General features: G+C 43.6%; 2 protein-coding genes across 4 annotated transcripts in view; one reads left to right on the forward strand and one right to left on the reverse strand.

The window, feature by feature from the left end:
• LOC121700478 (A disintegrin and metalloproteinase with thrombospondin motifs 3) overlaps positions 1-13,012 on the forward strand; it is a 73,302-nt gene extending 60,290 nt beyond the window's left edge. For both annotated transcript variants that reach the window (XM_042083445.1, XM_042083446.1), the window contains exons 16-22: positions 1,158-1,321; positions 1,691-1,856; positions 2,594-2,726; positions 3,810-4,017; positions 7,895-8,024; positions 9,580-9,678; positions 10,323-13,012. In XM_042083445.1, the coding sequence (XP_041939379.1) occupies positions 1,158-1,321; positions 1,691-1,856; positions 2,594-2,726; positions 3,810-4,017; positions 7,895-8,024; positions 9,580-9,678; positions 10,323-10,987 (1,565 nt within the window). In that variant the 3' untranslated portion in view covers positions 10,988-13,012. The remainder of the gene's footprint in view (positions 1-1,157; positions 1,322-1,690; positions 1,857-2,593; positions 2,727-3,809; positions 4,018-7,894; positions 8,025-9,579; positions 9,679-10,322) is intronic.
• The window catches only part of star2 (steroidogenic acute regulatory protein 2), a 22,645-nt gene extending 4,939 nt beyond the window's left edge, over positions 1-17,706 (reverse strand). The window contains exons 1-7 of one of the 2 annotated variants that reach the window (XR_006027243.1): positions 17,616-17,706; positions 17,064-17,189; positions 16,834-16,973; positions 16,352-16,510; positions 15,562-15,746; positions 15,133-15,226; positions 13,555-14,017 (exon numbers count right to left, since the gene is read on the reverse strand). Coding sequence is in view for 1 of the 2 variants with exons in the window: in XM_042083447.1 (XP_041939381.1) it covers positions 13,823-14,017; positions 15,133-15,226; positions 15,562-15,746; positions 16,352-16,510; positions 16,834-16,973; positions 17,064-17,189; positions 17,616-17,679 (963 nt within the window). In the remaining variant the exon portion in view is untranslated. Of the gene's footprint in view, positions 1-13,184; positions 14,018-15,132; positions 15,227-15,561; positions 15,747-16,351; positions 16,511-16,833; positions 16,974-17,063; positions 17,190-17,615 lie in introns of those variants that run through there. The other variant, XM_042083447.1, reaches the window with a different exon arrangement.
• Positions 17,707-19,958: the final 2,252 nt, after the last annotated feature.

Consider the following 19,958-nt stretch of genomic DNA (forward strand, 5'->3'; position numbering starts at 1 on the left):
GATCATGAGAAACAGCCCAGAATATAACTGGGGTTTCGGGGCCTTACAGGACATTGCATAAAAATGCAAGGGTGTGTGTGTTTGTGTATAGTCTGTATATAGTATGTGCATAGCCTGTTGCTATCACTTCACAGACCTTACACGATCACACCAATCACCCCAAATCACCCTGCGTCAAATAATGTTAAATTTCTCACTGCTTAGTTGCACAATGAGACCGTCCTTGAATCGATATTTATCCAGCCCAGAGGCTACACTGGTGCAGGGTTAATGTTAAGGTATGTGCTGCAGAATCCATAGTGTCCCTGTGCTACCCTGGTGCAGGGTTAATGTTAAGGTATCAGGGTTCCCACGGGTCATGGAATTTCTAGAATATCATGGAATTTTGGAAAGTCTATTCCAGACATGGAAAGTCAGGGAATTTTATAATTTGTGGGGCAAAGTCATAGAATATCAGGGAATTTTGTTGTAGCAGTTTAACATTTACTTTCCAAAATACATTAATACAAATATTTCCACGCAGAACTGGTAATTTGCTTTACTGCTTCCTTGAGTATCCCAACTTTGTTTATTCAATACCCATTTATTCATCTCTCACTCTAAAAAGTAAAATATTCTTTAACGCTATACGTTAGTAAATAGTAAAGTCATGGAAATTCTTTTTTTTTTGTCAGGGAAAAGTCATGGAATTTTACATTTGACTTAGAGTGGGAACCCTGAGGTATTCGCTGCAGAATCCATAGTGTCCCTGTGCTGCTCTGGTGCAGGGTTAATGTTAAGGTATGAGCTGCAGAATCCATAGTGTCCCTGTGTGCCAGCTCCTCTGAGGATGGCCAGCGTCCATTTCCTTCGAAGCTGAGGAGCAGTGGCATTAATGCGGAACCTCAGGAATGGACTTCAGATTTCACAGTGCGCTCTCCATCCTGCCGGTACTCCTGTAGGAGTTCCTGTGAACTGTCTCACCTTTCCACTCTCCCTCGTCTTGGAGCCAAGGAGCTTTAGCGCCGGGAGCTTGTTTTGCATTTCGCTCTCGCAAAGACTGAAGGGCTATGCAATAGAACAAGATTGAAAGGGCATGCAATAGGTTTATTTTACATTATGGATTGCATTTTCACTGTCTCTCTCCCTCTCTCTCTGTTTTTTTTTACTCCTGGAAGCTGTGAAAAATCAGGTGACGGGCAACTTCATCCTGAACTCCAAGGGTGATGAAGTGAAGTCCAAGACGTTCATTGAGGATGGACTTGAGTGGGAGTATTCTGTCGGCACCGGCAAGGAGTCTTTGAAAACCATTGGGCCTCTCAATGAAGGCATTGTTGTGCTTGTAAGAAAAACCGTGAGAATGTGGCCCTAAATACACATACTCCATTATGAAGTAGTGCATTTCATAGGCAGTTTAATACCACAGATAGATCTCTAAACAAGTCGAGTGTTGATTTTGATATTGTTGATATTGATTGTGTGTGTGTGCGTATGTGTGTGTGTGTGTGTGTTAAGCCTACTGTGCTCGGGATGATATTACACATCTCTGTCTTTATTGTGTTTACTGGGCAAACGTGTGAAGGTGTTTCAGGCGTTTCAGTAATAGCTATAGATCTCTGTTGTGTGAATGTTTGTGTGAATGTGTGTGTGTGTGTGTGTGTGTGTGTAGTTGTAGACCTCTGTTGACAGACATCTTTGTATCTGTGCTCAGGTGGTCCCTCAGGAGGAGGAGGCTAAGATCAGCCTGACCTACACGTACATCATACACGAGGACCTGGTGCCTGTCATCACCAATAACAACGTGCTGCTGGCCGAACTGGACACGTACGAATGGGCACTGAAGAGCTGGTCACAGTGCTCCAAACCCTGTGGAGGAGGTTGGTGACTGTGTGTGTGTGTGTGTGAGTGTGAGTGTGAGTGTGAGTGCAGTGTTTCCCATACATTGACTTATTTGTTGAGGCCCACCACAATATCAATATTGACCACCACACAATGATTTTCCTGGTTGTACTAAATTGTGCTTAAATCTGGTTAGAATCATAACCACACTGCACTAATTTGTTAAAAACTGTTGCATTCAGGTTAATTCTGCAAACCTACCACCACAAATAAAATTAAATTCTGTGGGAAACACTGGAGTGTGTATGTGTGTGTGCACGTGTACTGTACATACGTGTGTTTGTGTGTGTGTGGGTGTGTCTGTATGTGCATGCGTGTTTGTCTCTCTCTCTCTCTCTCTGTCTGTGTGTGTGTGTGTGTGTGTGTGTGCATGTTTGCGTGTGTGAATGTGTGTGTGTGCAATCTGTGCATGTTTGTGTGTGTGTGTGTGTGTGTGTGTGTGTGTGTGTGTGTATAAAAAACTTTCAGAAATTTGGTTTAGATATTAGGGGAATTAGAAATGAGTGTAATTTTGACCTTTTTTACTAATGTATGCAGAAGAGTACTGTACTGTACATACTGTAACTGTGTGTCTCTCAAGTTGGATGTGAATGTGTGTGTTGTGTGCGAGTGTATAATGACCACTCTCTCCTCATTAATTAGAATTGCTATTTTTGTGTCCCCTGTAATTAACCATGCCTATTCATCCATGGTCATCTTGTGAACCGTTCGTCAGGTGTCCAGTACACTAAGTACGGCTGCAGAAGGAAGAGTGACAGCCGACTGGTGCACCGCAACTTCTGTGAGCTGGGCAAGAAACCCAAGCCCATACGGAAACGCTGCAATGTCCAGGAATGCAGTCAGCCTAAGTGAGTCCAGCACCACGGTCATCTCATCCCCAGGCAGAAAGTGCTTGGACGGGGTGTATTTATTGCATAACACAAACGTGTGTTTAACTGTCTGAGTGCGATATTTTTGGCCCTGTTAGGTATTTAAATGCAACCTGGCCAAAAATATGTGTTTAGTGATGTATGTGTCATTTATGTGTCATTTAATATTCATTTCTATACAAACCAAGAAGGCGGATTCCTAAAGAAACACAAGCACAGACCCCATAATGTGTCTAAATTACCTATGTACTGTACCAAAAATGAATTTTTACCGTGACTCAAAGAGCTGCAAACAGTGTTGTAACGCTGCGTGTACAAATCCGCTTGGTGAGTGGAATTTTGACTTTGCAACAAGAATTCTTGATCTAAGCGTTGATGTGCCGAGTGAGTGGGTGGAAATAAGACATCCACTAGCCCAGAACCAAACTCCGAGCACGGTAAACAAAATCGGATTTTTAAGGCAGTAAATGCTCCCGTTAAGAAACAACCCAGATTTTGTTCAAATCTACACACCTATGGCTACTAAAAATGTATGGTTAATTTATCAAATGTTATTTTGAAGTATTAAAAAACATCTTTCTTTTAGAATTTTCGAACAAAAGGGGCGAAAAGTTGGTGCTTTTACGATACTTTTCTTTCTGACAGCAAGCATGGCTTAATGCACCTTTTAAAAAACTGTAGGCTGAGAATCACACACTAGTCACCCATAAGCTACCACACTTGTCATACATCAGGGTAAAGTGGATTATTTATACATCTTGTAGTGTATTTTTACTCTTTCCATCCATGCATGTGTTGACATTGTATGTGTGTGTGTGTGTGTGTTTGTCTGTCTCTCTTTCTGTGTGTTCAGTTCAGTTCAGTTAACTTTATTGTCCCAAAGGGTAGCTTGTCTCGCAGTCAGGTACACATAAATAGCACAAGATACACAAAGACACAAGATGGGGAAAAAAGACACAGGTTAATATAAGTTAAGAAAGTTAAGAAACTGTCTTATCAATCTATTTTTCTGACAGATGGTCATCAGAATAGTTTATGTGTGTGTGTGTGTGTGTGTTTCAGGTGGGTGGTTGAGGAGTGGAGCCCCTGCAGTAAGACCTGTGGGAAGGCAGGTTACCAGTCCCGAGTGGTGACGTGCACGCAGGCCCTGCTCAACGGCACCAGTCGCAGCGTCCACACCAAGTACTGCGCCGAGGAGCGGCCCGAAGCTCGCCGCGCGTGCAACATCTCCGCCTGCCCCGCACCCTGGAGGACCGGCGCCTGGTCACAGGTAAGGGTCCTCCCCATAGCACACACACACACATGTACGCACACTAACACACACACAAACATACACATACGCACGTGCACACTTAGACATACATACATAAACACACACATAAAGAGAGACAGACAGACAGCCACACACACACACACACACACACACACACACACACACACATATAAACATATACGTACTCACACACAAACATATACGTACTCACACACACACACACACACACACACACACACACACACACACACATACACACACACACACACACACACACACACACGCACGCACGCACACACACACACGCACGCACGCACGCACACACACACACACACACACACACGCATACACAAACTAAGTTCTGGTGTGTTTAACTGTCTAAGTGTGATACTTTTGACCTTTAACTTTTTGATGTTTGGCCGTTTGGCATTTAAATGCAACCTGGCCAAACTAAATGCGTATTTGGTGCCAGTTCATTGTTATTCATTGGTTTACATTTTCTTGTCTCTGAAACATCTGAAGCAGTAATTAAGAAATGACAGACACAAAGAAATTAGACAAATAGATGCAGGAAAAGCTAGGCCACCTTCTCCTATAATGATCGTAATTATTATCCTAATCTTTAGAATTATACTGTCATATCTTTTTGGATATAGAAGTTAGATAAAGAAGTTACTTTTCTTTCTGACAGCAAAAATGGCTTAATGCACCTTTTAAAAGACTGTAGGCTGAGAATCACTCACTTGTCACCCATTAGCCACTATACTTGTCATGCATCAGGTTAAAGTGGAATTTATAAGTCTTATAGTGTATTTGTAGGGCAGCCGTGGCCTACTGGTTAGCGGTTCGGACTTGTAACCGGAGGGTTGCCGGTTCAAACCCCGACCAGTAGGCACAGCTGAAGTGCCCTTGAGCAAGGCACCTAACCCCTCACTGCTCCCCGAGCGCCGCTGTTGTTGCAGGCAGCTCACTGTGCCGGGATTAGTGTGTGCTTCTGTTCACTGTGTGCTGTGTTCACTAATTCACGGATTGGGATAAATGCAGAGACCACCCTCACGGGATCAAAAGAGTATATATACTTTTACTCTTTCCATCCATGCATGTTTTTTTCAGGACAGTGAAGAGTGATGGAAGTAAGTGGGAGAGAGAGAGTTGTCCTTAGTATGTTCTTAGTATGTGTTGCGGTTATATGACTTTATATACAGACATTTAAGCAACACAACGACCAGAAGACTGGCAGCCTTAACCCTTAACCCCCTACAAGCACGCCATATGGCAACTGTGGCAAGGAAAAACTCCCATATTCCAGGAAGAAACCTTGAGCAGAACCTGACTTAATAGGGGGAGCCCATCTGCTTCTACATGCACACACACAAACAAACTCTCTTTCTCTCTCACACACACACACGAACACACACACACACACACACACACACACACACACACACACACACAAATCTTTCTCTCCCCCTAACTTGGTTATCTCAGCTTCAGCTCCACCAGCGCTCCCTTCACTCCCTCTCTACTAATTTCTCCTTTTCCCTCTCTCCCTCTGTCCCTCTCTCCCTCTCTCCCTCCGTCCCTCTCTCCCTCCGTCCCTCTCTCCCTCCATTTTCACTCACCCCCTCCATTCTTCTTGTAACTCCTCTTACCTGTAACAGATTTAGAAGCAGCAGAAGGTACATTGCTCTTTATAATGATGCCATGATCTGTGCTCGATATGGAGGTTACTTAGGGCCGCCGGTGACATGCGTTGTTCTATATTTGCCGGTACCAGTTCTGTTAAATAAAGTACAGGTTTACGATGCATTCCGTGCTTATTAGTTGTACTAGTTGTCATCACGGTCGCCATGAAAAGGAGGAGTTCTATTGTGCATGAGAGATTCTATACGTTCTGGCTTTCATTGTCTGTCCTCCCATCCGTATCATCGCTTCTTCCATCTGCCCATATCCTCCTGTACATGCATACATAATAACAGTGCTTTACAGTCAGGGGAGGGACAGAAGTGTAGGCTATGTACTGTATAAGGATGGCTTCACTAATTCACGCAGATCCTTTTCGTTCGCTCTTTACAAGGTGCTCTTCTTTTCAAACAACAGTGCGATTGTTTAGTCGTTAGGCACAAAAAAGGATTCGGCAAGTGCAGCAGTGCTTGTGTGTGTGATCCATTCGTGTGTGTGTGTGTATCCATTTGTGCATAGCCTTTGTGTTGAGTGGAAGTGCGATTTCAATCCAATCATGCACTGCATCTGAAATCTTTTGGAAGGATTGCAGCCATAGATACTGCCAAAGCCAAAGTTCACATGACGTTTTATCTGATGCTCTTATCCTCCACCGACTCTCCCCACCCAGGGTTGTGTCCTCGCACCGCTCCTGTTTGTTTTCTACACACATGAGTGACAGTGACATTATGAAGGCAGACATGATAAACTTTGCTGATGACACTGTGACAGCAAAATACAGCATGGCTCCACTCTTTCCTGGACATAAATATGTTCAAATCCAAGGAGATGATGATTCATTTTAGAAAGCAGCCCCCTGCTGTTATTAACTCATTGAGTGCCAAAAACGTAATATTACGTTTTTCCTTCCCTTGCGTTGAGTGCCAAAAACGTAATATTACGTTTTTAGCTTTTTTTTTTTTTTTTTTATTACGAAACTAGACACTCTAACACACCTTATATGTGATTTTGGGAACTCTATGATGAATGGAAATGAAATATATGACGATCAAAAACTAATGAAAACGCAAGATCTGGACATTTTATCTAAACTCGGCTTTTGATGGTTGCCGCTTTGTTTCGAATCAGTCACTGATTAGCCTATCAGTGACATGCACGCCAGGTCAAAATCAGGTCATTTATTTTCGTGGGTTTATCACTAGGTGGCAGGTCTCGTTAGATCTCTTCCCAGAAACTTTGCAGGCAACACTTCTCAGGTGCTGAAGGGAGGAATGAAAAAGTCGAAGAAAAAGATATTGCAGCAGGTGCGTTTTCGCCAGACAACGCTGGATGAGTCCACCTTTCTACTAAGATAAGATGACTCTGACCACGACAGCTCAAAAACATTACAAGGAGTGACTGAACACCGTGCTGAGGAGGGAGTTCCATCTCCACCACGAGCCGGGCCTAGCGGAGTGGGTGGTAGGCCGAGTCGCACTTGCAAGAGGGCACGCCCTTGCCAGAGTGCCGAATATGTCGGTGATAGTGACTCATATAAAAGACGCAATGACATGGATTTTGATAAAAACTAGCCACTGTTTTGCTTGGAATTTCTCAGGAACAGAGGCGTGTAGAAATACACGGTTTGCACCCACTGAGAGCTTAAAGTCTCACCTTTCAAACGAGCCATTGTACGTGTTCATAGCTATAACACAGAATATGCTGTGGCTATACAAAAATCATCAACAATGGTCTAGATTGCTGGCACTCTAGGACAAAGCTTCCGAAAACAGCTTGGCATTCAATGAGTTAATGGTCTGACTGTTCAAGGTGTTATTGTCTAGGGACAACAATCGAAAGCCAGTTAACCTTTGAACCGCTCACTGATGTAGTCTGTGCAAAAGCCCACCAGTTCTTACACTTTCATTGGATGTATTGGATATTAATATTGACCCCACTTGAAAATATGAAAATGTTTTATCCTTGTTTATTGAGTTTGTTTTAACCTGTTTTATTTGCTGGTTTGGGTCAAATACCAGCAAATATTTGGTGTGGTGTACGCATAGCTGTTCTCTAAGAGCTTGTTTCTAACTGCTAGCTGAGCAACTAATTGCTCCTTGGAGATAATAAAGACGTGTTGTGTCCACTGGTCCTCATATGATCTCTCATGTGTGTATGTGTATTTGTGTGTGTGTGTGTGTTTCTCCTACAGTGCTCGATCACCTGTGGTGAAGGCATTCAGCAAAGGCAGGTTGTTTGCCGTGCCATGGACAACAGCAGTGGTCAGTGTGAGGGAGAAAAGCCAGAAACCGTCCTCATATGCAAACTAGCCCCTTGTCCAGGTAAAGGAAATGAAAAAAGAGAGAGAAAAGTGTGACATTGTTCTCACCCCATCACCGCCATTTCATTTACACTTTAATTGGTGGGAGAGTGGAGATAATTTAGCCCTGAATGGTTAGTCCTTTTTGCCTCCCAGCGGCTGCAAAGAATCAAATACAGTTCCTGGAATCTGAGCAGCAGTGTTTTTATGAATCAAATACAAGTTCTGTATTGTGTATAGCGTTTTGTGACAATCAAATATAATCCTTAGAATCTACAGAGTATCTTGGTGTGTGTCTGTATGTGAATACTAACAGTTGTTTGCAATTATTAAACAATACTTCTTTTTTTTCTCTGTGGGATCTGAAAAGGAAAATAAATGTGTCCCTGAAATGATAAAGAAAGAGACAGTACTATGTGTTTAAAACGGGATGTACAACAAGAGGGGTGAGAGAATTTTATGCACAGTCAAAATGAAAAGTTGAACAAAATAAAAGAATGATTATACATTATTTAAAATCATATCAGCCTAATAAAAGCCAAAGCAATAACACTAGAGCAGAACTTTGTGAATAGATTTTGTTCATTAAGAAAAGCCTAGGAGACAGAAAGGCATGCAAAGCTTACCTCTGGTTGCTGTGGTGGGCTAATAACAACATTCAGGAACCTGTCTGAGAATTCTGTTTATTGTTTGAAATGAAGTCCCCGTCTTTTCTCATTAGGGGCAGGTGGGAAATGTTTCTCATTACTTTCTGTTATAATTGTGGAATTTTAGCATCTAGCCTGTGCAGATGTGACAGTGAAATTTCCTTGTGGACAATGCTTGTCCTTTTTGGATACATCTTCAACTCCAGACCTGCCGTGCCACATTGTTCTACAGTGCAGTGCCACATTGCCAAATAAGCAAATCTAAATGTCTAGTGTTGGGGCAGCCGTGGCCTACTGGGGCAGCCGTGGCCTACTGGTTAGCGCTTCGGACTTGTAACCGGAGGGTTGCCGGTTTGAACCCCGACCAGTAGGAACGGCTGAAGTGCCCTTGAGCAAGGCACCTAACCCCATTACTGCTCCCCGAGTGCCGCTGTAGCAGGCAGCTCACTGCGTCGGGATTAGTGTGTGCTTCACCTCACTGTGTGTTCACTGTGTCCTGAGTGTGTTTCACTAATTCATGGATTGGGATAAATGCAAAGACCAAATTTCCCTCACAGGATCAAAAGAGTATAATATATACTTATATACTTAGTGTGTATTAAAACAATGACATTGTAGGAGCTGACAAGGTTGAAAGGAATGGGGTAGTCTGTAACACTAAACATGGCTGGGCTATGACAGAAGGTCTTATGTTATGTTTAAATGTTATACCCTGTAGCATTTATGTTAACGGCCAAAATTACTTTACAACTCTATTCATTTTCACCTTTACCATAAGCATAGTTACTGTACACTGTGCTTGAATAATACACACAAACAACCTTGTTTGAAATCATATTCATACTATTCATACTTCTTAGTATTTGTTCAATGGCAAGCTGTGCCTAGATGGACTTGGGTTAAAATCACTGTTTTTGTCCACATTGACAGGCCAATCTTCACTTCCGTCACCCACAACTGTTGTGGTGGAGAACGGGACCTCAAGTGACTCAGATGCTGATGATAACAACCCCATCAACAAAATCTCCAGTATGTTGACCACCTTCCAGCTGTTCCTGTCAAAGCAGCAGGGCTGAAGTTAAATCAGGCCACCACTAGGACAACAACATGAGCTGTGGAGTAGGCTTTTGTGTGTGTGTTTGTGTGTTTGTGTGGGTGTGTGTGTGTTTGTGTGTGTGTGTGTGTGTGTGTGGGTGTATCCCCAGGGCTATTTTTTTTTAAGGGTGGAAAGAGTGTGTGGTTAAAAGGAAGGACTTGAAGTACACCTCCGGTCATGGCAGGTGGTCAAAGAAGAGAATAGACAGAGAGAATTCTGCCACACTGCTCCTCCCTTGATAAAAGTTTCATGTTCTCACAGAAAGGTGATGTTTCGAGGAGAGCTTGCCAACCCAAATCATATTTCTCTCCTAGGGAGAACTTTTTTTTTTTATTCTAGGAATTGCCTGTCACCTCTTGCTCCATGGTCAGTATTGTTGTTTTCATGATTCACTAGATTCAACAATAGACTGTGATAAGCTAGACAGGTGAAATGTCGAGTGTGGGTCGGTGTCTGTGATGGTATGTGTATGTGTGTGTGTGAGGGTAACGTAGAGAGGTGTGTGTACTTGTGGTGATTAGAGTCTGTGTTTACCCTTGTAATTGTCACCCTTGCCCCCCCTTCTGTGTTTGTGCAGACGAACCATGCCTGGGCGACAAATCCATTTTCTGCCAGATGGAAGTACTAGCGCGTTACTGTTCCATCCCAGGCTACAACAAACTCTGCTGTGAGTCCTGCAGTAAGAGGGTCATGGGCCCTGCCAGCACTGGCGCCACCACCACCACCCAGACGCCCAACCTGGACACTGCCGTCCCCAACCCACGCTACAGCGTCACTGCCCCCACCCACTCCAGCGCCATCGTTCCAACTCCAGACGCCACGACGGCCTCGACCGTCGTCAGCACCTCCACGCAAGCCCCAGTGCGAACCACCAAGACGCCCGCGAGGAGACCACGTGCCACAGTGCAAGGCCAAACCCCATCGCCGCCACCGCCGCCGCCTCCCAGTCCGCAGGCAGCGTCCATCTCTCCCGAGGAAAACGCTACTACGCCTCTGCCCTCAACCCCACCCCTGGAGCCCCCCACTAGTCAGAACCAAGCCCAGGCCCAGGCGCCCTCTAGCTCTGGGACCCCTCTACCTCTGGACCCCACTGGACCCCCAGTTCAGTCCACCACCACCCATCCCAGCAGAGAGGATGGCAACAGCACTTTAGGCGCCCAGGAGGCCAGTGAGGGGAGGAGAAGGGACAGTGTGGAATCGGAGAGGCCCCTGACGCAAAGGACCTTGCCAATGGAGACCTGAGCAGCTGCTTTTTTCAATAATAGTCGGTTTGTTTTGTTTTTTTTGTTTATGTTTGTTTGTTTGTTTGTTTGTTCATCGGCTCACTGTCTCTACATGGTTCCTGGTGAACACACTCTCTCATCTCATCTCATCACTCTTTACCAGTGGACATAAACCCGGAATGGTTACCTCAGTTCCTATACAAACATACATAAACTTACACACACAAACACACACACAAACACACACACACACACACACACACACACACACACACACACACACAACCACTCACAGATCATAGACATGTCAATATTCAAATGCACATAGTAATTTACATCATATGCACACACACATGCCTGCAACCATAGAGAAATCACTATGCATCTGCACAGCATTGACCTACCTTCTCTGCTTAAAATAACAAATGGAAGTAGACAAAATATTTGGAAAATGGTGCTAACTCTAAAGCAACTCGTGACATTTAAAAGAACCAAAATGCAGTGACTGCATCATGACTGCTTCCAACCTTTGTTGTTGATGTCTGCCTGCTCAACTGGTATCTATCCAAGTGCATCAGAACTACTAATTTTGCTTTGCTTTATGAACAAACACATTGGTGACCCTTGGCTGACTTAGTCAGGCCATGCTTATTGGATGAGGGTGTCACTGCCATTGTGCATCTCCCTCAGGTGCTGGTGAAGTGTGACAAGCCATCCACCCTCTTCAGTGTGATGGTCCTCACAAAGCCCTTAGTCCTCACAATCCCAATGTGTGTGTATGTGTGTGTGTGTGTGTGTATGTATGTGTGTGTGTGTGTGGGTGTAAGTGTGTTTGTGTGTGTGTGTGTGTGTGTGTCTGATAAGCACACATTATGTTACAAATGCATGCACATTGCTTTTGTGAAACTCACATATGCTTTAAATGAAAACAGAAAAAATGAAAAAAAAGAAAGAAAAAAAATCTGATATTTTTTTAAACTGATATATTTTTCAAGCAAATATTGTATATAGTGTAAATTTCAAGTAGTGGATATGAAATTAACATCCAGCTGTGTAATGTAAAGTATATTTACAAATGGGGAAATACAGAGACGCTGAGACGCTGTCTTGTGGAATGTTGTCAATCCCAGTGTCATGGCAATAACTGTGGCATTATTTCATTCCTCTTCGTGCAGTTTAACCACCTATGTGTATTGTATAGTTCTTGTATATACATGAGAGCTTTAAGTGTTAATATTTATTATTTTTTTTAAAGGTAGGAAGATACATTCTAAAAAAATGTACATGTTGAGAACTAAACTAAAAAATTGAGAACTAAAGAGAAGATATTTCAAACTCCATACGCAAAAAAAGAGTGCATATGTAACTGTCTGTGAAGCCAGGGGCATTGAAAATGTTCTTTAATATGGACAGGAGTTTAATACGGACATGGAGTTCTCGTAAGGACCCGAGTCACACAGACCCATAATAAATTGCTCTAACATCATTCATCAAATTTACAATTACTCTTGCAAGTTATGATTAAAACACTTTTAATTGTGCACAGCGGCCCTCATTACAGGCATACTCAGTCTATGCATCGACGCTCTCATGGAGATGGCTCATAGTGAAACACTGGCCTGTCAATGTCATCTCAGCAACTTCCGCACACAGAGAGGATTCTGCAGTATGTGCAGTGGACCATTACGTTGTGCTAACTGAAAGCTGCATGCATTATGAAACCCTTCAAATAAGTATATATATACTGGAATATATATATATATAGTAGCTACAGTTTACTAAAGAGAGACCTTCACACGGGCACTGTGTGAAGTGTCTTTTACAGAGGGCATTGTTGAACTGAGTTTCTGAGTTTAACTTGACAATGAGAATTTAGTGTGTGAGGATTTGTTTATGTTGACAGCTATTAGGCTTCTTAATGAGATATTGTGTCTGTTCCTCGGCGACTTGAGAACGATCTGTTGTCATGGTAATTCCATTTCACTTCAAACGTGCACTAGCATTCTGTGAAAAAAGTTTTTTTTTTTTTTTTTTAAGTTTGTTCCTGTGTAAGAAGGCTCAGACACAGCCATGCATTTTCAGTCCTGGCACAAGTGAATTTAACATGATAAATGTTGAAAAAAAAGATTAAAGTTATGTTTATGAAATGAAAAACACATTTTCCATTTGTCTTGATTATACTAAAAAAATGAAAGAATAAATGAGAGCAGACTTCCTTTTACCCTTATTTTCTTTATTAAATATTTAAACTCTCTACCCCCATATTGGGCTTCAGGGGCAGATTTTAGTCCCAGTGTTCTATATGTTGTTAGCCATATATTACACATTCACTTTAAAGTGTTCTACAGTATCATTACTGTCCTACTATTTGTAATGCCCCATGTGCTAGTTGGTTAGTGCGGTGCATAGCTGCACAGTGCTTTGAAGCACACGCTTTATCAGACAGGTTTCAATACGTGGGTGCAAGCCTAGATTCATTGTGATCTCAGACTGTGAGTGCCCGGCCCCTGTTATTGTTCAAAATACAGACTGGGTCTACACTGTACCTGTCTAGTCAAATATATAAAGCAGGCAAGTCAGGCAGACTCTGAAACCCCATTATGAGTGTAGAAAATAGCTCAACGCAAGGTTGGAGTTGGAGCCGTGCTGATGGCACCCCTATAGGGCGCTGGCATTCAGAAGGCAGGGGGCTCCCACAGACGGCTGGCATTAGGAGGTTAGTCCTGATATGACAGGTGCCATTTTGCAGTGTGTGGCATCCCAGCGGAGTGGGGCGTCCCCGCCTGCAGTGCCACTGGGTAGAGAGGCGAGGGGATGTTTTTTCGAAGGAGGTCTCCCCAGGGGGGAGGAAGTGCTACAGCGCTGCTCCAATTCTGCCCGCCGTTCCGAAGCGCCACTCGTCTCCGAGCTCAACGTTGACACTGCGCCGCCGCTCCTGCCGAGGTGCCGTCACGCCAGACGCCTCGGCCAGACGCTGGCGCAGGTATCTGGTGAAGTCCACCTGTGCTCGTGGCAACGCTTGATTGACAATCGACTTTGGCAGCCAGCCCTGCGAAAAGGAAATGGAACAGTGTCTCTTAGAATAACAGCAAGAAGCCTGTCAGGCATGGGAATCTGATATGATGCCTCATATATCAAGAGATATATACCAGTAACCAAAATATGGTGAACCGAGATGCAAGATGAGGGAAATAAACTACCAATATCACAACTTTGATTTTAGTGCACAGGAAATGAGATGGCATAGCATGGGTGATCATACTCATTTGGAGGACATGACATGGAGATTAATGTCAGGCAGTTTTGTAGCATGGCTGTATTTTAAAATTAAATATTCTTCCAGGATGGTGAATTGTGTTTCTAGTGGCTGTGTGCACAGCTTACACCATTATTGGATGCATTTACATGTGTCTATTAAGTCAAGTCAAGTCAAGTCAGTTTTATTTGTATAGCGCATTTAACGTGCACAGAGTACAACCCAAAGCGCTCCACATATAGGCTAAGACATTGTCATTGACACATAGACTAACAAAGACAATAGCGGACGGAGCAGCGTAGTCGCCAGCGTACCCGTGACACCAAGACATACAAGACAGACAACAAACAAATTAATAAATAAAAAAAATAAAAATTGAAAATAAAATTAGTCCAATTTCCAACCGGCTGAAAATGTCCAAGGGCAATAATGACTCGCGTGAAACTGCGCACAGCTGTGTCTCCACAACCGATGCATGCAACGCCAACAAAGTTCTTTACACTCACTGGCAGTCTGGAGATAACGTGAACATTAAGACAGCAGATGGTATCTCCCATTCACACAGACACACGCACACACACACACACACACACACACACACACGCACACACACACACACACACACACACACACACACACACACACACACACCTTATCAGTGCTCGCTTGCAATCCGACCAAATGTCCTTGGCGACTGTAATCTAGCACCATACCAGGTCAGGGACATGTACAGTAACACTAACATACAGTATGTGCATGTAGGCCTACGTGTTTGAAAATAAAGTGTCTGTCAATCATAAAAATGATTGTTCCGTAGTCTGTGCTTCTTGAGACGAAATGCAAAATGAAGAGGTGGAGTTGGAGTTGGAGGTGGGTTTCGTGTCAACAGGAAGACAGGCTTTTTTTACCTTCACGTCCATGTTGAGAAGCCACGTTATGCGGCTCCTGTCTCTCCCGCTATCTGCAGCCTCCAGGATGATACACGTCGGACCGTCTTCAGCCCTGTTTAGAGTGGGGGCAAAAATACTTGAATCAATTCCTTTGTTCTGAGACGTAAAAATAATCTTTTGTGGATCTCTAGAGCTAAAAATATCACGCTCTCTGGGTTGCAGTATATGTAGGCCTACTTATATACTACATCATCCACACATCCACACAGCAGTAAATTCTCCTCACCAATATTTCTCTTCCTAAATTAATCCATCAATCTAATCCATCTTTCATTCGAGTCTCCTTGTTTCTTTTTCCATTCCAATACCTGAAAGACCATACCACCATGCTGTGTGTGAAGGCTATAATATACTTCTGAAGAGTTTGAGGCATCAAAGCAATCTCACCTGACAAAGCCATTTTGAGGAGGCAGCGATTCCAGTTGAGTGGCAGCTCCTGCCAGACAAATACGCGAATCCTCTCGGCTACAGTGCCTGACACTCAGAAAGTCCCTCTGGCCAATCAGATTGCCTGCCGTCTCGGCAGACACCTCATGTGTCACCATGGTTTCGGCATTGATCTGCCGCAGGATCTACGGGGGAGCAGGAAAGCATATTTACACATAATCATCACGCGAGTAATTCATTCCAAACCGGGCCCATTCGAGAGGAGTTGGCGGATTCTGAGGATAATGAGGTAAGTGCAAATGACCCCTCTAGATCTCTCAATCAGATTCAATCAAAGGCAGTGGCATAGTTTCCTGCTTGCACACTTTGCTTTGCTTTGCTTTGCTTTGAAGCACACGCTTTATCAGACATGTTTCAATACGTGGGTGCAAGCCTAGATTCATTGTGATCTCAGACTGCGAGTGCCTGGCACCTGTTATTGTTCAAAATACAGACTGGGTGACTCTGTATACCTGTGTAGTCAAATATCTAAAACAGGCAAGTAGGCAGACTCTAAAACCCCACTATGAGTGTAGAAAATAGCTCAACGCAAGGCGTGCAAAGCATTAGGCTGGTCACCCAACACATATAGACCCTTTCAACAATAAAAACAAAAACAATGCTTGAACATTCTATTTGGTTCCCAATCTACTTCCTCTGCATTAAGATAACATGGAATGTTAAAACGGAAGTCTTGTGGGGCCAACTATGATGCTGATAATGGAACTCTCTTGAAAGGGTCTATACTCACTTTAATGCGACCGATGCTGGGGTTCCATGAGCTCATGTCCTCCACTTTGACAAACAGGATGTCGTGCAACTCCTCAGGGCTGGCGTCCAACTCTGCCTCCAGACGAAACACTCTCTTCGCCCCCGGCAAAACCTTGCTGTAAACAATCAAGCCATTCTCCTGCAAACAAACAGATAAACAGATTGCAATGAATGAATGAATGAATGAATGAATGAATTAAATAATAAAATGTCATTGAAACCTTTATTTGGCCGGATGTTTTTACTTGTGTGAGTCACACTTTAGTGCATGTATTCTTAACACTGTAAGTCTTCACTACAGAACCCATGGCCTTAGAGTTATTAGTATATGAAAGACAGAAATATATTGTTGATGATGTTGTTGTTGGTGTTGTTGTTGTTATTGTTATTGTTACTGTTACTGTTATTGTTGTTAATGTTGTTGTTATTGTCGCTGTTGTTGTTGTTGTTGTTGGCAGTCACCTCGGAGATCTCTGTTTTCCATCCTCTTTGGTCCTCCAAGATGGCGAGAGCGGTCTTCAGCGCCTCCTGGCCCTGCTGCACCAGTGCCACTTCCTCCTCCTGCAGGCTCGGCCGCCTCTCACCTCGGCCACGCGGCGCCTCTGGAACAAACAAGTGAGGACAGGTCAGAGAGGGCGCCCACGGACAGGGCCACTGATTGGATCATGGGAGGCGTGTGGTACAGCACTCACCACGGGCCGCCGGCCGACATGGCCATGGCAAGCCACGCGGCCACCAACTAGGATGGCCGGCCTGGATGCCCGTCTGGTGGTGAGCCAGTTTACGTCCAACTGCTGCGATGGTGGTGCGCTGCAGTCCTGCAACCAAGAGCACTAGATAAACACTACTGTCTCCTTATCTGTCTCCAGATCTGTTCCCTGAAGTGGGATTTCTCTCATGTGCTCCAAACAAATGGAGAGCCACAAATAGATTTCAGTAGACTTCATTAAAAAACCCATCAGATCCGAGATTGCTTGAAGAGGAGCATTCTATTTAAGCGTCCATGCATGTTATTTGAATGCATTGCAAGCCTCACAACTTAAACAGGTCACATCACATGTCTAGCTTCACCATGCAGGACAACTAACTGACATACACCCTTACAATCTAATTTGCTAGTGACTAACACATCCTTTCCAGAAATCGAAATCGAATCCACAAATCAAAAACCAAACCATCTCACATCGAAAGTCTCACAAGTGAATCCCTAATTGCACAGCTGTGCATCGGGCATCTGTCCTTACCTGCCATGCCTCTGGAGAGAGGGTACGTAATACCACAGCTGAGCTTCACCACGGCAGGCAACATGACTGCAGGGCGCAAAGAAGGCGAGGCGGCAAGGAGATAGCTCCCACACCTCGGCTTTATACGCCCGCTGTGAAGGACGGCACAGAGGAGATAAGAGCCCAGGGCTCCAGGTGGGCATGGGGCCGAGGCCCACTCCCAAGGTCACCGCGGCGGAGGGCTCAGAGAGGAGTTATGGTCACATGGAGGGGGGGAAAGGAGAGAAAGAGAGGGAGAGAGAGAGAGGGAAAGAGAAATGGATGGCATCTGAAGCATCCTGCAAATTTGATCCCTGTAGAGCTAATGTGACCTGACTTGACTGAGGTGCACACATTGGCAGATCTTCACTAATATGCTCTGTACTGTATAATCTCCAGATGGGCATAATAAGTTTAGTTTATACATTTCTTTTCATGCAATGGTGACAATTTGTTCAGTGGGAAAGAGAAAATAAACAAAAAGATGAATTCATTTGCAAGGCATCCAGCGGCTTTAGGGACAAAACAAACATAAACTCATTAATAGGCCACATAGATTACAGCAGCTGCAAAAGTCCAGTTTTTAGCTTTCATAATTTCAAACCATGGGGTCATGGTCATAGTGCTCATAGGGCTGTTTCCTGGGCCAGCAAAGCTATTGCAGTTCACTAATGGCTTGCAAGCCCTGTGGGGAATAAATGCATTTGATTCACAGAGCTTGCAGCCCTTGTGTGATGTGTTCTAGTTGGTTCTAATGATACTCATTGCCAAATCACTGCACACTGTAAGAACAACCATCTTCATAACAGCCAGTATGAAGCCATTCTTCCAATGATCATTAGGCTTACATCATGTGGTTTGACCATCATGTGGAATGACATTCCATTGGCATCGCATCAGTGCATACATGGTGATCGTAGCATAGAAAATTATTCACCTTTGTTCGCCTTCCATTCTTTCACCTCTAAAAGGTGAGACAAATTAGCCGGCCCTGACAACTGGACAATGCTCTAATGCAGGGGTGTCAAACTCATATTAGGTAGTGGGCCGGATTTGTTGGAATGAGACCTCGTGAGGGGCCGTCATTGTCATGGTCATCATTTTTCTGCATGGGTATCAGAGTGTTATTTGATGATATCACTTATGAGCAAACAAGTACAAATAATGTACTGCTGTCATATACTGCTATTTCTCTCTTGAAATGCTCTACTACTTCCATGTTAGGTTTTTCGCTGCTTCCTTCCTGAGGATGGTTTATAGTGCTAGGTTTAATTAATTTACCATATCATAGAGATATTGCTTATTGTTGAAGACAACTAGATGTGAATATCTTTCTTTCTAATTTTCCTTCCTACCTAAAACATCTGGGGGGCCGTATGAATCCTGCTGGCGGGGCTGATCTGGCCCCCGGGCCTTATGTTTGACATCCCTGCTCTAATGAAAAGCTCTGGGTGAAGAAACACATGTTACTTATAGGATTAAATTAGATTTGGATTGCCAAATGTATGATGTTAGGTTCATACATAATCCAGTTATAACATATAATTTCACTAAAATCAATGTAATGTATGCAATATACTGTAATATAATGGGTTATGGTGCACTACACACATGCATACTGTACAAACACACAGTCAGATAGAATACACATACAGTAATTGGACTGACTATAATAGGTTGAATGACCTCAACAACCATTCATTTGACTGATATTATGGTTTAACTAATGTGATGCAGTTTCAGTCATATGACTCCAGGCATTGCAACTTAAGACTGATGTTGGTGTTTTGTTTTTTTTGGTTAGACATCAACAACAACAACAACAACAACAAGAAAGGTTTCCAGATAAAGCTCTATTCATCTCCAGTTTTAGTTCAGCAGGACAGTTGCTTATTTTTAACTCTGTGCTTCACCCTCTCGACTTACAAATACTTTAGATCCTTTCATTTCCCTGTCTCCATCATTACATAGAACGCTGGGTACATTGGTATAACTACCTCTGCCACAGCTTTTTAAAAGGACATCCTAAGACTTCTCAAATATCACAGATTGAGTGGGAGTCGTCTGGTCATATCGCATACCAACATCTGTCATTAGATTGACTTTCTGCAGGGCTGTACAGAGATATGGAAATGCAATGCTTTCTTCTTCCACTGCCAGCTCTAACACCAAAGTAATATTTCTTCCTTAGTAAAAGGTGAACTTCTCCTTCCAAGTGACAGCACGTCAAAATGTCTCCCGAGAGAAGCCCTACGCAGGGGGCTGACTCCACTCCCAGCCTGCTTCCAGCAAATCACATTTGGACCGGAGCAGGAAATAAAATCA

The sequence above is a fragment of the Alosa sapidissima genome, chromosome 24, assembly GCF_018492685.1.
Source record: "Alosa sapidissima isolate fAloSap1 chromosome 24, fAloSap1.pri, whole genome shotgun sequence".
Lineage (NCBI taxonomy): Eukaryota > Metazoa > Chordata > Actinopteri > Clupeiformes > Clupeidae > Alosa > Alosa sapidissima.